General features: G+C 60.5%; 5 protein-coding genes across 5 annotated transcripts; 3 read left to right on the top strand and 2 right to left on the bottom strand.

Moving 5' to 3' along the window:
* Window positions 1-200: 200 nt before the first annotated feature.
* On the bottom strand, window positions 201-1,580 carry PHACADRAFT_256224 (uncharacterized protein). The gene is made up of 8 exons (XM_007395791.1): window positions 1,206-1,580; window positions 1,128-1,139; window positions 1,026-1,066; window positions 937-970; window positions 721-885; window positions 556-658; window positions 449-503; window positions 201-392 (listed from the first exon to the last, which is right to left on the bottom strand). The coding sequence occupies exons 1-8, from the start codon at window positions 1,468-1,470 to the stop codon at window positions 372-374; spliced, it is 696 nt and encodes a 231-aa protein (XP_007395853.1). The 5' UTR covers window positions 1,471-1,580; the 3' UTR covers window positions 201-371.
* An 864-nt stretch (window positions 1,581-2,444) lies between these two features.
* PHACADRAFT_256222 (uncharacterized protein) lies at window positions 2,445-4,119 on the top strand. Its single transcript, XM_007395790.1, has 10 exons — window positions 2,445-2,491; window positions 2,556-2,704; window positions 2,775-2,818; window positions 2,877-2,949; window positions 3,042-3,252; window positions 3,315-3,401; window positions 3,453-3,493; window positions 3,555-3,869; window positions 3,933-3,986; window positions 4,053-4,119. Exons 1-8 carry the CDS (start codon window positions 2,463-2,465, stop codon window positions 3,662-3,664), a joined length of 744 nt encoding a protein of 247 aa, XP_007395852.1. The 5' UTR covers window positions 2,445-2,462; the 3' UTR covers window positions 3,665-3,869; window positions 3,933-3,986; window positions 4,053-4,119.
* A 433-nt stretch (window positions 4,120-4,552) lies between these two features.
* Window positions 4,553-5,521, top strand: PHACADRAFT_94806 (uncharacterized protein; the record flags this gene model as incomplete). The annotated part of the gene is made up of 4 exons (XM_007395789.1): window positions 4,553-4,649; window positions 4,724-4,784; window positions 4,857-5,217; window positions 5,255-5,521. 4 exons carry the CDS (start codon window positions 4,553-4,555, stop codon window positions 5,519-5,521), a joined length of 786 nt encoding a protein of 261 aa, XP_007395851.1.
* A 1,073-nt stretch (window positions 5,522-6,594) lies between these two features.
* Window positions 6,595-9,528, top strand: PHACADRAFT_209047 (uncharacterized protein). The gene is made up of 11 exons (XM_007395788.1): window positions 6,595-6,682; window positions 6,762-6,811; window positions 6,870-6,959; window positions 7,017-7,082; window positions 7,150-7,277; window positions 7,346-7,651; window positions 7,702-7,727; window positions 7,781-7,956; window positions 8,016-8,328; window positions 8,390-8,408; window positions 8,460-9,528. Exons 1-11 carry the CDS (start codon window positions 6,608-6,610, stop codon window positions 9,506-9,508), a joined length of 2,298 nt encoding a protein of 765 aa, XP_007395850.1. The 5' UTR covers window positions 6,595-6,607; the 3' UTR covers window positions 9,509-9,528.
* A 1,252-nt stretch (window positions 9,529-10,780) lies between these two features.
* PHACADRAFT_256215 (uncharacterized protein) lies at window positions 10,781-13,679 on the bottom strand. Its single transcript, XM_007395787.1, has 8 exons — window positions 13,610-13,679; window positions 12,709-13,540; window positions 11,946-12,607; window positions 11,839-11,880; window positions 11,224-11,770; window positions 11,039-11,162; window positions 10,918-10,986; window positions 10,781-10,858 (listed from the first exon to the last, which is right to left on the bottom strand). The coding sequence occupies exons 2-5, from the start codon at window positions 12,917-12,919 to the stop codon at window positions 11,492-11,494; spliced, it is 1,194 nt and encodes a 397-aa protein (XP_007395849.1). The 5' UTR covers window positions 12,920-13,540; window positions 13,610-13,679; the 3' UTR covers window positions 10,781-10,858; window positions 10,918-10,986; window positions 11,039-11,162; window positions 11,224-11,491.
* Between the last annotated feature and the right edge of the window lie 151 nt (window positions 13,680-13,830).

The raw sequence follows: 13,830 nt of genomic DNA, 5'->3' as shown, positions 1-13,830 counted from the left end.
AAGTTGGGGAATGAAAACGAGCCGCGTAGCGCGAGAGGCACGACTGCTCGGTTAGCCAGGGTTGGCCTGGGCGTCGGCGTCATGATTTCTCCTGTACAGTAAATTCACATGGGAGCACACAGGTTCCCTGGGCGTCTGAGTCCCAGCACATCCGCATCAGACTTTGCCTCGCTGCTCGCTCGGTCGCACAGTACAGAAGCCAATCGATTGGATACAATTACATGCGAATCGCGGATATCGAGAGGTATGTTAGCAAGGATATCAATAACAGTAGGGGAACTTCAAGACGCATAGGTAGTACATAGCACATGGCAGGGGTCGTCATCCAAGAGGCGTTCAGTGTCAGGTTGGTATCAGGTTAAATATTCCGCTCAAGGGGCAGAGAGTATCATCTGAAGATGTGAGTCGCACATGTTGCATGACTGGCTGACCAAATTGCAAGGCTTACCGCCATAAAATCCTCGTAATTCACCTGTATCCAGCCGTCGCGGTCTGTGTCCTTTCTGTGCGCAATCGTAAGCGTTGAGATCGTCAGGACCTCGCACGGAGACTCACCTCTGGAAAGCCTCCGTCAGTGTTCTCACCACGACGCAAGCTCTCACAAAGCGGTCGAAAGTTATGCCAGGCTTAGGCCCGTGGCCTGCGTACGGCGCCGCTGCTGTGGCAAAGCGCAGCGTGTCATGCGAACGTTATTTCTGAGCCTGGACTCCGATAACTTACCATACTTCTGCTCTACTAGGGACATAAGCATCGGGGAGAGGTTGTATCCAAAGTTCTGCAACGCGTTAGAGAGCTCGTGACCGTCGATGGTTCCCGAGCCATCGCGGTCGAAGTACTTGAATGCCTTCTGCCAATCCACAATGTACTTCCACAGGCCCTGGAACTCTGAACACGTTGCGTTGAGCATAAAAAGCATGTCCGCGGGAGATGCCTTACCATTGAAGCCTATCGTTCCGCTCCGGTCGACGTCCTGGGCCGCACTGTGAGCGAAAGAGAAAAGCTTCAATGGAACGGACGCGACGTACAAACATGTTCATCAGCATCTTCACTGTATCGATATCAAAACCTGTGCGGGGGGTGGAGTCAACGCTCCACTCGGAGACGGGCGCACATAGTGCGAAACTTACGGGACCAATCGCCTGAACGGGAACATGTCGTGATCAGCACTTGTCCACGTCCGCCCGCAACCGCACAAGCCTGCTCACCATTGATCAACGCGGCATGCAGCTCGTTCACGCTGATCTCCCCAGACCTGTCGGTGTCGACTTGGCAGAACCACTGCCAGAGTCGAGCCTGCTCGGGGGTCCCAGCACTATACGAGCTGTGGGAACTTGACCGCTGCTGGAGCTGCTGGGGCGGATAAGGGTCGCTCGCGGCGGGAGCTGCCGCCGCATAGCCGTGCGGTCGCGATTGCGAGTAACGATGTGAGTGCGGCTGGTGGCTGGTGCGGGTCGACGACGTGTGATACATTGCGCAAGCGATGATGGTCAATGGATAAGATGCTCCGTGCAGCATGCCAGCGCTACTGATGTATTTACGCTTCCGTCTCGCACGGAACGGGCGGTGCAACGGAGTCATTCGTCGCAGGCGATGCGCTCGCGCAACGGTGTAAAGAGGGCGCGGTTTATTGCGATGGCGTAGCGACGGTGGCTCGACGTGCGCTGTCTCCCCTTCAACGTTCAACCCTGACGCGGACAAACGACGTCGACAGTGTGTCGGTGCCATTCGTGCATCCCTGGGGCGTCATGTCCACATCCGGGATCTCCAGGTCATCTGCCCGTCTCAGCACAGTCGAGACCAGTCGCTAGCTGAGTAGACTCCACACTGTGGCCCGCGAGAAACAAGCGACGGGCTCGGGACTGTCGTAACGGGTGTGGTCGTTCTCAGAGGACGCGGATCGAGACAATGTCTTCCAGGCACAGAAGCAGTAGCAATGCAACGCCATATATCAGACGCAGTGGTTCTGGACAGCAATTGGAATACACAACACGAGGCGCGGGAGGTGCGGGGTGCAGGCAGCGGTATCAAAAACACAACAGGGTCTGGTGAGGATGCTCGAAAGAACAGGCTCGAACGAAATATATCGGAGTGCGACGGAGAGTAGTGGGAAGACAGAGCGGGAACCGTGATGCGATCATCCGGCAATCCAGATCACCGTTCCCGGGCGTCCGGTCATTCAGCGAAACCCAGAGCGTTGGCGCCCAATAACCGTGGCCCTTTGCCAGGTGCGCTTAGACCTCGTCCTTTCCTGAAACCGACTGTGTGTTTGCCGTCGCCGTGCTGCACGATGAGCTCCCCGCACCTCAAGGCGGTCATCTTTGACGTGAGTATGCATCAGCCCTGCAGAATATAATTGCCGCCCCCAGGAAGTCTGAAGCTACTCCACCTCGCCCTCGCAGATTGGCGGAGTCGTCTGCCGAAGCCCTCTCATCACCATCGCCGAATTCGAGCGGGACAAGGGCATGCCGCACAATTATATCAACTGTTCCATGTAAGTGTCATCGACTGCCTTGCCCGCCTCGCAACGTGGTGAACATGCACAACACACTGCGCAGCACGCGCAGAGGATCAAACGGGGCGTGGCAGAAGTTCGAGCGCGGCGAGATTCCACTCTTTGTCTTCTACGAACAATTCGGACGAGATCTGTCAGATACCGAGCGGGGAAACGTGTGGTACAGGGCCTATTGCGAACGGAGGGGCATAGGTATGCCACCTCGCCCGTCGCCGCGCTGTGCACAAGTCGGGCGAGCTGATGTCCGTCTCCACCTTCCCAGAATGTCCCAAACTTCCTGATAAATTGGACATCGACGGAAGAGAGGTGGGTTGCACCACCAGCGCGGCATACGCTCACCCCGGCTGATGCCAGTCGCCGTCAGCTGTTTGGGCGCATAATGCAGCGGGCGAACTCCCTTGACGAACGGGTCGTGGAGGCGATACGGCGTATCCGAGGTACGATCTCTCTCGCGTTCTCTCTCTTTTGTCTCTGCCCGATGTCTCAGCTGACAAGACTCCGTTGCGAACCCCCGTCGCGGACGCGTCAGCCGCCGGCCGATGGAGAGTCATCGCGTTGACGAACAACTGGGCGCGAAGCAACCCCGCGTCCCTCGGCGAGGGCCAGCCGGTGCCTGCAACATACGCTCATCTGAACCTTAGGGACGAAATAGCGTTCCTGGGTTGGCAAGACGGCGCCGTGCCCGCCCGCGTTCGGAACATGTTTGACGACTTTTGCGATTCGAGCGAACTGGGCATGCGGTGAGTTTGCCCCGAGCCATTGACACTTTTTTTTGGCGACCCGCTCTAAGCGGGTCTGACAGGAAACCAGAGCCAGAATTTTATGTTCTAGCCTGCAAACGGAGTGGTATCCATCCGCACGAAGCCGTGTTCCTAGACGACCTAGGAATGTGAGTAACACCGCTAACGGTGGCCGAGCGTTGTACTAATTGGACGCGCAGAAATTTGAAGGCGGCTCAGGCCCTTGGCATGGAGACCATCCGTGAGTGGACTGTCTTGTTCAGGACTCTGTGTCGTTCACCTAGGTGGCGATATTGCGGTAGATGTTCCCCTGGGCGGGTCTTTAGGTGCCCTGAAGCAACTCGAGCAGAAGCTTGGCATTGACCTCACGAGTGGATACGAACCCAACGAGTTCACCCCGTCAAAACTCTAAGCGACAACATTGGCACGCTGAAGGGAGCCTGGAACACACATACGACATGACGGCTGCTGAGGACGTGCATCACCTAGGCACAGGATGGTGATAGGACTCTGGAGTACATATCACCGAATCTATATGGTATTATTTGATAGACACAGGATTGTTGTTAGAAGGGCTTGTCGGACGCAGGGGTCTTGTCTTCGAAGTAGCTTCCCAACTATGACGCGAATTTCAAAGCTTTGAGGCTGTATGACCACAGACTGGGAACGACAACGCTCACCAGGGGAACGTTCACCAGGAATGTCCGCTTAACCTTCGGAGTGACGGACAGGACCTGTGGGACAGAAGAGCTCCTAGTCAGGAGCGCGAAGACCGGTGACCATGAGAAGGCACGACGCACAAAGAGGGCTGCAATGCCTACGCCTGCACCCCAAAGCGCCATGCTGGGTGCCCATTTGCGGGCAAACTATCGGCTAAAGGTGAGCGGCGGAGAAGATGAGAACAAGGTGGAGGGCTGCGCACCCCCTGGGAATACTGAGCAGCTGACCGCGGGTGGTATACGACGCGCGACATGGTGTAGAGAGAGGGTAGTGGACGGTACCGGAGACGATCGGACGTGTTTGCCAACAGCGAGCAGGGAGGAGCGGAGTTTGGAACAGGCGCCGAATATGAAGGAGGCGCCCATAAGCGGCGCTTGCTGCCTCCCAAGGCTTCGATCGAGCTCGCATTCGGTCGAGCAACCCTTTCTTTCCGGCTTTCATTCTCGTGTCCTCGTCAGCCTCGCCTCTTGGTTGACGCTGTCTCTGCACTCTGGGTCGTTCACCAAGTTACCGGAACTTTGTCGTGTTGCGTAAACAGTACACAGCAGCCAAGACTTTCGCTCTCTAATTTGGATAGACGATGGCCAACCCGCGGCAAAGACGAAAACTCAAGTCGGGCTCGCACAAGCCAGTGCGGCATTCGAGCCACGCAAAAAAGAACCTGAAGAAGCAACCCCGTAGGTGACATCCTTCTCTCCCGCGATGACCAACTTGCGCTGATGCTAACCGCGGCTGCATTCTTCTCTGTCAGCTATACGCGGTCCGAAGGTTCTGCAGGAAGCCTGGGACAAGCACAAGACGGTGCGCCAAAAGTTAGTCACATTAACTCCGTGGCTCCGCAACGCAGGCTAATTGCCGTATATTACCTGGGGATGACACTTGAGTTATGAAGCCCTGGGTCTCGTTGCCTCGTTGACTCCCACGGCATCCGGCGGCGTGGAGAAACCGCTGGGAGCAGCAAGCAAGAACGAACCGCCCGTGGACGTGGACTGCGCCCTCGAAGCTTCTAGCTCGAAAGTGGCGGGTCCATCTAGCCTTCCGAAGGGCTACGGGCGGATCGTCCGAGACGCGGACGGCAATGTGGTCGACGTCGAGCTCCCAGAGGAGGGGGAGGGAGGGGACGAGAGAGGGGGACCGGCGGCGAGTGCGGAGAGATTGATTGAAGACATACCGGATCCGTCGAAACAAAAGGGAGTGGCAGACTGGGTTGGCGTTGGCAGCCAGGCAAGCGCGGAGAGGACACACGTGGTGCAACGTAAGTCCGGCAATCGTCGTCAATCAGCCTTTTGGGATTCTGACTGTTGGTCGCGGACGATCGCGACGGACGATAGGCTTGGAAGAACTTGGACAGACGCGTGGGGGACCGGTCGTGCGGCACAGCTCGCGCGGGGAGCTCGGAGTTCTGCATCGATTGGTGGCCCAGCACGGGAGTGACGTCGAGGCGATGGTCCGAGACAGGAAGCTGAACGTCGACCAGCGGAGTGCGGGGCAGCTTGTACGCGCCATCAAGAAGGCTGGCGGCGTCGAGGAGCTGCTGAAGGGAAGCTAGGACACGTGTATGTACGATACTAGCTGCGCGATGGCGATGTCAGTCTCGCGACGCGTGTTGGCAAGTTGGATTCTCTCCCTTGATGGCAGGCGGCAGATAGCTGAGGAGCAGTGCAGAGTTTTTCTTTGACACGCTCTGGTGGGAGTCGGAACGCGTGAACCGGGGACGAGCTGTTGGCCAGGGCTAACGCGTTAGCGGAGCTCGCGTAGCGGCGGTGATACCCAGGGAGAGCTGCCCGCACAATGACATTTTGCGCGCGCGCGCGACACGAATGATTTTTTTTTTTTTTTTCTTCTTCACCCTCTGTGCTGCCCTTGGTGCCGGCCTTTTTGTTGTTTGGCGAAGAGGTTAGTTTGGATGGGGCGGAGCGCCTCTGGGCGCAGTACGTGCGTGTGCGATGGTACGGTGTCTGGCGTGGCCCAGAAGGTGTCAGCCGTCTGGCCCGCCTAACGTTCTCCCTCGAGCCTACCTTATCCGGCCTGTGGGCAATGCCCCGGCGCTCTCTCTCGCCCTTGTTTTCGACGGGAGCAGATGGCCATGATTCTCCTCGAGCTCCTCCGTCTTCTCGCCGTGCCTGTTTCAAGAGCCGTTGCCTGACCTCCAAAAGATTTTTTTCACAGTCGCTGCCCGCAGTGTCCAGCGGTCGGGGATCTCCCACTGCAGGCAGCCGCAGACGCGCAGCTGGAGACGCGCCCGATGCGGATGCAAATCCCACTACCCGTAGCATCCGGCGGCATGAGCGAAGAATGCACCCTGTCCAGGGGACAGAGCCTACGATTCTCGCGGCGTGTTCTAGCAGGCCAACGCCTAATAAATCTCACGCGCATCACCCAGCACGAGCCACACGCGTCCCAACTGACGGCCAGTGGCCTATCATATCTCTCCCCTCCCTCGACAATCTCATTATTCCTCCCCCCACCCTTCCTTCTCGCTCCGTCCAAATATTGTCTGCTGTCTGAGAAGACGTCCCTTTGGGAACCCATCACACACAAACACCTCGATTCATATATAAACCTTGCCTCCCTCGTCCCTCCCTCCGCTCTTCATTCTGATATCCCCACTCCTTCCGTCCTCGCCTGGCCTCCCATGTCTCCCCAGAGGTCCTCTCCCGACTCGCGCTCGACGTCCCCATATCCCCAGGCGTCAACCTCGTCCAAGAAGGTATGCATTCATCACGTCATCCACCCGCCCACATCTGACAAATTGCTCTTCCGACTGGGTCCCTGTTTGGTCCCAACAGTCCAAGAAGAGAGAGCAGTTCAGCGCGTGCGGCGCGTGCAGGATGAGGCGGTGTGTCCCCTCCGCCTGCCTCGCCCGCTCCTCGACGCTCACCCAGCCCTCCGCACAGCGTTCGGTGTGATCTCAAGGACCTTCCCGTGTCCAGCTCCGGCCAGTCCGTCTCGTGCACCAACTGTCGCGAGCGCGGCCTCAAGTGTGTGTACGTACCGCCCCCGCCGTCGCCGCCTTGGTCCGCACTCACAACTGGCGGGGACAGGGACGAGTTCGCGGAGGTCAAAGCTGTCAAGCTGCTCAGGCGCGGCAGGCGCCTCCAGCAGGCGGAGTAGGTCATCCTGTCATTGCGCGGCCCGTACTCTGAGCTTGATGCGTTCGGACACGAATTTCCGCAGGGCTGTTTACGGCAAGGTGCCTCTAGATCAGGGTACCCTGCGCTCTGTCACGCCCCCGCAGAACGTAATCCCACGTCTCGCGCCCGAGTTCTTCGAGTCGCCTTTCTTCTGGCGGTTTCACATCCAGCGTACGTCCCGAGCGAATCCCGCCCTGTCGCTCTCCCGCCCTAGATGACGTGCGATTTCTTTTCTGCAGGCCCGATTATCGAGCCCCTCGAGTTCCGCGAGCGGTACCTGCAGTTCATCAAGGGCAACACCGACGCCCTCCATGTGCCCGGGCAGCTTATCGCCATGGCGCTCGTCGTCTGGGCCGCCAGCTTCGGCGTGAACGAGTACGGCCAGGAAGACGTCCAGGAGGCTCCGACAGATACTCGTCAGCGCAAGGAGCGAATTAATGAGATGTTGCAGGAGATACTCTACCTCGTGGACATGCACGGCATCCTCCGCAAGGCATCGTGGGATGGTGTCCGGCTCCTGCTTCTTCTGCTGCCTTTGACTCAGGGTAGGATTCCTTCCGTCGCTCGTATTGGCTGCCGTGTTCACGTCCCACAGACCTGCAGTCGCCCATGGACCGCCTGGTGGGTCGCCGCGCTTCTCATGGTCCCCCTATCCGGCTGATATCTCCGTGGAGGTCATGTACGAAGCCACGCTGAGCCAGGTGTACAACCTGTGCAGCATTGCCTCGGCTGCCACGGTCAGCAGCGGACAGGGAGAGTTTATCGACGTGCTCGTCAGGGCCAGAGTGTTTTGGTATGCTCACATTCTCGACGGCATGACCAGCGGCCTCCGAGGGGGGCGTATATGGCTGTGAGTAGCTTGTTCGGTTGCGCGTTACAGACGCAGTGACGCTCATATGTCCATTGTAGGTCCGACGATGATCTAACATCCTTCGAGAGCACGTTGCCCGTGCGTACAGACAATACACCGGGTTGTTCCATCTACGTTTTTACCTTCCGCTACGTGGCGGTCCCCCTCCGCATCTCCTCGGTCAGCCGGACGATCCACGCTGCCTTGACTGGGCCAAAGGCCAAGCAGAGCGACGGGATCCAAGAAGACCTGCTCACGAAAGCCTGGAGCAGCCTCGATCGATGCTGGCAAGATCTCGATGGCCTCAGGCAGATTGGAACAGCTGAAATTATCGAGGTCGAGGACATGGAAAGGTTCATACACGGGTGGCAGGTGAGCTTCAGAACCTTGTCACCATGCGACCCGCTCTCACGCCTTGTGCCCGACCCGACAGATATTCATATTTGAGTGCCGTGAGTAGCACGATCTCGAGATAGCCAAGCGGTTATTAACCTGTGACCCAGATAATGTTATCCGCGAGGGCCTGAAGACGAAGCTGGACGCGGCGCGCTCCCAGGCCCCCCGTGCTCCGGACGTGGAAGGCGGTCTGGTGTCCAGTCGCGAAGGTTTGAGCCGCCTGTACGAGAAGGCGCGGACCCGTTGCGTCAGCGTGGTCCAGCAGGTGGTCAAGATCATCCAAGCGAACCTCGGCACGACCTTCTTCCAGTACGACGCCGCGATCGTCCGGGACGGGTGCTTCTTCGCGGCCTTTCTCCTCGCCGGCGAGAGCGGCTCGAGCGGTGACGTCGAGGCGTGCCTGCAGGCACTCAGCGAGATGCGCTGGCTCTTCGCCAAGAGCGAGGAGCGCATGCACACCGTGCGGATGATCTGGCAGGCCCGGATCCAGCAGCAGCAGGGGTGCAGCGGCGCGCACGGACGCACGAACTCGAGTAGCCCGGTCGCTGGCGCGGGCGCTCCCGCTTTTTCGCTCGACGAGCTTTCGTACGCGGGCAAACAGCCACAGCAGCAGCAGCAGCAGCAGCAGCAGCAGCAACGCCCGCTCACCATCCCGTCGCTGTCGGCGTCCACGACCGGCCTCGCGGGGCGCTCACACGCGCACGACGACGGCTGGCCGTCGAGCATGTCGGCCGAGGGCGGCGGCGCGTCGTCGTCGTCGACGACGACGCACCGGACCTCGCCCACCGCCGCGCGGGCGTCGACGTCCAAGGCACCGCTCGTCGCCTCGTCCTCGGTCCTCATGCCGCCCGCAGGCGGGAACGGCGGCGGCGGCGGCGGCGGCGGTGGCGGCCCCGGCGGCGCGGCGATGCGCACGCTGTCCGACCCGGCGTACTACTATGGCGCGTACGGCTACTCGCCCATGGGCGACGGCGCGCACGCGCAGCTGCAGCACCACCACCACCACCCGTACTCTGCGCCGGCGGCGACGAGCTACCCGGCGGGCGGCGTGCCGTTCGCGAGCGCTGCGATGGCGCAGGACCCGAACCTCATGCCGGGGGCGTCGACGTCGGAGGAGGAGGACGAGAGCCGGTTCGTGGCGGATAGATACTACTGATGATGTCTTGCATAGTTGCGCCCCTACTCGCGTCTGCTGTAGCCAGTGTACTTTGCGCGTTCTCTCTCGCTCTCTCTCTCGGACAGACAGACGGACTCTCTGTAGCACTCGTTGCTATTTTTTTTTTTTTTTTTGGCTTCCTCGTCTTGTTGTCTCACGTGTGTGCTACCTGCTGTCGTGCTGCTGTCTCGCATACCACTCAATCCGCGTCGCTATCGTAGATACCAGCCTATATTCTAGACCTGTACCGGAAGCCACATAATCTAGCTAATCCTGACACGCCACTTGCCGCCGATCGCATCTTCGCCTGCGCACTTTACGGAGCAGGTGTCCAACATTGGGACATGAAGTCAAACCGCCGGCGCGCGCGGGTGATGAACGGGCAGGCGACATGATACTACTAGCAGTGGCGCATGCCTGGGAGAGAACAAAGGCCAGCCGTCTTGGTTCCTGCAACATGGCGTGCCTTGCTCGGGCCCCGCTAGACGGCGACACTAGATTGCGGAGGTTGGAGGCTCCGGAAGGCCCCAGCTAGCGGCGCTGCTGCTTGCCAAGAGGGAGGGGCGATGGCGCCGCGACGGGAATTGTGGCGGGGGCCCAGTGCCGCGCAGCAGAAGCAGGCGGTGCTCGACGTCGACTGCGCGATGCCGAGCTGATAGATGGTGCATTGTCGCAGCACGCGTACGGTGGCTTTTTTTTGTAGCCGCTGGCTTTGGCTAGGGCCCGCCAATCACGAGGAGGCAGACGCACACGGAGACCGAGCGGAGACGGACGTCAAGAGGACACGGTTGAGCCGCGTCGAGGAGAGACGCGGCGCTGATCAGGGATTGAGTGTGCGATTGTATTGGACCGGGAGTGTGCGGGATGAACGTGAGGGCACGGTGGTTGTATGTTAGCCGGGGTCGCAAGACAGCACCCACCGAGCGAGGCTCTGACGGCGGTGATATGTTGCGCGCGCAACGCAGGCGACCCGAGGGGCGAGCTAACTACGCGCAGAGGCCCGTCGAGGACGCCAAGCGGGCCAGCGGAGGGTGAGCGGAGGCCAGGCACGGAGACGCCAGGAACAGATAGATGGCTAGGTCGCCGGGGGAAGCGCACACACAGCGAGGCCTCCTCGACCCGCGCCGCGCGCCCTGCCTCGACCTCCAGCTCACGCCGCCAGCCGCCTCGCCTTCTTCCCTTGCCTTTTCCGGAAGATCGACGTCCAAAGTTCTGTCGCCCCTGCGCAGTCCACTCCTCCTTGCCTCCCACCCCGACGTCCCCATGCTTGATCTCATCTGTACGTCGTCCCCTGCTCGTCGCCCTCGCTCACCCCCTGATCTCCTCTGCCAGTCTGTCTCCCCGTCCTAGGTACGCCCGTCGTCTCAGGCTTCAGGTCTTTCCAGCCCTCTCACCCTGCGCGGCGCCAGTGGGCTGCAAGAACACAGTCAAGCCTGATGGCGACATCACCCCGAGGGTCTGTCCACGCTGCAACAACGGTCAGCCCGTCCGCTTCCGGAAAGATTGAGGCACTCATCCCTCTCTCTCCAGCCGCCGTGTACCCCGCAAAGTCCCGCATGTGGTTCGAGCTCTGCTTCGTCCCCCTCGTTCCTATCAGGTCCAAGCGCCTATGGTTCTGCCCCATCTGCCAGTGGTCGCTGCCCATCCAGCCAGGGTGAGCCTTCCCACACCCCTCCCTCCTGTCCCTCGCCGCATTCTGACCCGTACGCCATCAGATGGCAGCCTCAGGTCGTCGGCGAGCAGCCTCCTCCCCAGCAGGGCTTCATGGGTCCCCAGGCCTTCCAGCCTGGCTACGCCCCCGCATACCCCACGCCATCCGCGTACCAGTCGCCACAACCGGTCCCAGGACACAAGCAAATGTAGCATCTTCATTTCCCACCGCACTCTTCTCCGCTTCCTCTATCAATATGTCTCTCAGCATCCTCGATCCATCTCGTTCTCCCGCTTCTTGTAAAATACGCATTCGTCATCTCTATAGCCAATCTAGTACTTGCTTGTTCCCTTTGCCACACATGCGCTGATCGCGACCGTCAGCACAGCTCCAAACACAAAGCCCCCTGCCGCCGCGACACCGCAGATGGCCCCTTCGCTAATGGCGTGTCCACCATGTGCCACCGTGCCCAGGACAGGGACAGGAGCCGTAGGATCGTTGCCCCGTTCGAGTCGAAAGTTGATCAGAGAAGCCTCGGGGTCTGTCAGGCCCTTCAGACCAATCGAAGGCGGCTGGGTGCTGTTGCCGACGTGGTGCACGACGTACACGTTCTGGCGGTCAGCGCGCGGTCAGTTCAGCCCCCTGATACGACTCGCAAGAGGGAGGCCGGTCGACGCACACGGAGAAACGTATCGCCCAGAAGCCAGTCGCCGGAGGAAATCTAGAAGGGGGGCACAGTAGGCATACGTAAAATAAAAATAAATAAAAAAGGGTGCCACCACCTACGTCGTCGTTGCCCTGGATGCCGCCCATGCACCAGTCCCCGTCGCGCCCGCCACCGAGCCAGCTCACGTCCGCGGGGTCGATGGCGTACTCGTGCGCGCGGGAGTCGTCGCCCCCCGCTCCGCCGAGCACGACGCCGACGACGACCGCGCGGTCGCAGCGGACCTGCCAGCCCGTCTCCGTCTTCCGCGCTCCGCCGATCGAGTCCCAGAGCCGGTCTACGTCATCCGCAGGCCCCAGCATGAGCGTCGTGCCCGTGTCGAGCACGGCGATCGGCGACGGCGCGCCGGGCACGCGCCGCGACGCGGAGAGCGCGAACGCGCTCGCGTTCACCGTCAGGCCCTGCACGGGCACCTTCCAGTAGTCGTACACCGCGCCGCCGGCACTGTCGCGCCCGACGGGGTAGACGTCCGTGAACGCGAGCTCGGATGTCGCGTTCGCGTACGCCGGGTCGAGCGCGCCGACGGTGAAGGACGAGCTCGCGTCGTCGCGTCCGAGCCGGAAGGCGAAGAACCGGTCGGGCGCCGCGAAGGGCGAGAGCAGGTTCTCGAGCAGCGTGCGCCCCGCCGTGCCCGGGATCGCGGCCACGGTCGCGAAGGAGAGCCCGAGGATGCCGCTGTTGCCCGTCGCGCTGAGGCCGAGCCCCGCGGTCGAGTTCGCGAGTGCTGTCAAAGAGAGGGAGTTGGTGAGAAAAAGACGCCCCGCGAGACCGCGACACCACGACAACGGCACACGCGGCACGCACGGCACGGGTGAAGTCACGCACCGAACACCTGCGAGAGGATCTCAATCTGCCCGAGGCTGACGGTCTCGGTGCCGATAGCTCCGGACACCTCGCCGAGCAGGTATTGGAGCGCGAAGGACCCGGAGGACAGGTCGAGCGTCGAGGTCGGCTGGTATCTGGGCACGGCCTCGCAGTCGTCCTCCGTGCAGCTAGAAGACACCACCCACTGGCGTCGGAGATGATGAGAGGTCATGTCCCCTCTGCGCACACCAAACGACGCAACTCACTAGGTCGGACGAGCCGGTGTCAAGAAGGACTAGGAAAGGCTGCGAGCCGACGCTGTGGGTTGACAGTTAGCACTCAATCTCTTGTGCCACCCAGGTTGGTGTGTGGTGTTACATACTCCATGCGGACTAGGTAGGCGCTGTGGCTGGCACGTTAGGAATACACCACAGGACGAGAGAGACCGTACGAACAAGCCGTTGATGTCGGAGACGGTGCCGTTGCTGCTGTAGAGGCTTGGCGGGTTGGCGTGCTGCCTAGGGACCCGAAGGAGCGGGATGGATTGGGAGTGTACCGTCGGGAAGACGAGCGACACCAGCAGCAGGATGAGATAGCCGGTACTCGCGATCATCTTGAGAGACGAGTCACAGTTGGACGATGGGGGCCAGGAAGCTGGGTCAGATCTGCCTCTGGCCCCGAGCCGTCCTCAAGCATGGAGGCTGGCTACTCTGCCAGCCCCGGTCAGTATCGCAATCGGATTGTTTCCAGAGATGTCTCCAGAAATAAAAAGGGTGTCTCCCATATGAACACCCAGAACGATGCCGCAGCACCTCTCTCGCGAGGGTGCGTCCGGTCCGCTAAGAGTTTGCTGCTGCATGAGGTTGCGTGCCACAAGCTGAATTCAAAGAGCAAGTACGTAAGGAATATCTGAGGTGCTCACGTTGCGTTTGTAGTAAAACTACAGGCGACCTCGCTGTCGCCCGTTGCGCTGCCGGGAGGGCTGAGCTGGACGGTTCGGTCGTCGTCTGCTGTCCTTTCGCCGCTGCGGCCGGTCGACGGGGTAGTCGGGGTCAGCGCGCGCCAAATACACGCGTCACTGCCACCGCCCCATTCAACAGTCTCCTTTACTCTCGTTCACCTCACCACCGCCAGCGTCCGCCC

This window comes from Phanerochaete carnosa (assembly GCF_000300595.1).
Source record: "Phanerochaete carnosa HHB-10118-sp unplaced genomic scaffold PHACAscaffold_5, whole genome shotgun sequence".
Classification (NCBI taxonomy): domain Eukaryota; kingdom Fungi; phylum Basidiomycota; class Agaricomycetes; order Polyporales; family Phanerochaetaceae; genus Phanerochaete; species Phanerochaete carnosa.
Note: the sequence above shows the minus strand (reverse complement) of the source record. Positions and strands in the feature narration are given on the sequence as shown.

Bases quoted from the DNA above. Each gene is read 5' to 3' on its own strand.
- PHACADRAFT_256224 (XM_007395791.1), bottom strand. From the start codon at position 1,470: ATGTATCACACGTCGTCGACCCGCACCAGCCACCAGCCGCACTCACAT. The intron at 971-1,025 runs GTACGTCGCGTC...AGTGCGGCCCAG, and splicing joins AGATGCTGATGAACATGTTT to GACGTCGACCGGAGCGGAAC. The intron at 659-720 runs GTAAGTTATCGG...GCTTTGCCACAG, and splicing joins CCTAGTAGAGCAGAAGTATG to CAGCGGCGCCGTACGCAGGC.
- PHACADRAFT_256222 (XM_007395790.1), top strand. From the start codon at position 2,463: ATGCCGCACAATTATATCAACTGTTCCAT. The intron at 2,492-2,555 runs GTAAGTGTCATC...CACACTGCGCAG, and splicing joins AATTATATCAACTGTTCCAT to CACGCGCAGAGGATCAAACG. The intron at 3,494-3,554 runs GTGAGTGGACTG...ATATTGCGGTAG, and splicing joins CCTTGGCATGGAGACCATCC to ATGTTCCCCTGGGCGGGTCT.
- PHACADRAFT_209047 (XM_007395788.1), top strand. From the start codon at position 6,608: ATGTCTCCCCAGAGGTCCTCTCCCGACTCGCGCTCGACGTCCCCATAT. The intron at 7,083-7,149 runs GTAGGTCATCCT...GAATTTCCGCAG, and splicing joins AGGCGCCTCCAGCAGGCGGA to GGCTGTTTACGGCAAGGTGC. The intron at 7,728-7,780 runs GTGGGTCGCCGC...ATCTCCGTGGAG, and splicing joins AGTCGCCCATGGACCGCCTG to GTCATGTACGAAGCCACGCT.
- PHACADRAFT_256215 (XM_007395787.1), bottom strand. From the start codon at position 12,919: ATGACCTCTCATCATCTCCGACGCCAGTGGGTGGTGTCTTCTAGCTGC. The intron at 11,881-11,945 runs GTAGGTGGTGGC...CCCCCCTTCTAG, and splicing joins GCATCCAGGGCAACGACGAC to ATTTCCTCCGGCGACTGGCT. The intron at 11,771-11,838 runs GTGCGTCGACCG...GCTGACCGCCAG, and splicing joins TGGGCGATACGTTTCTCCGT to AACGTGTACGTCGTGCACCA.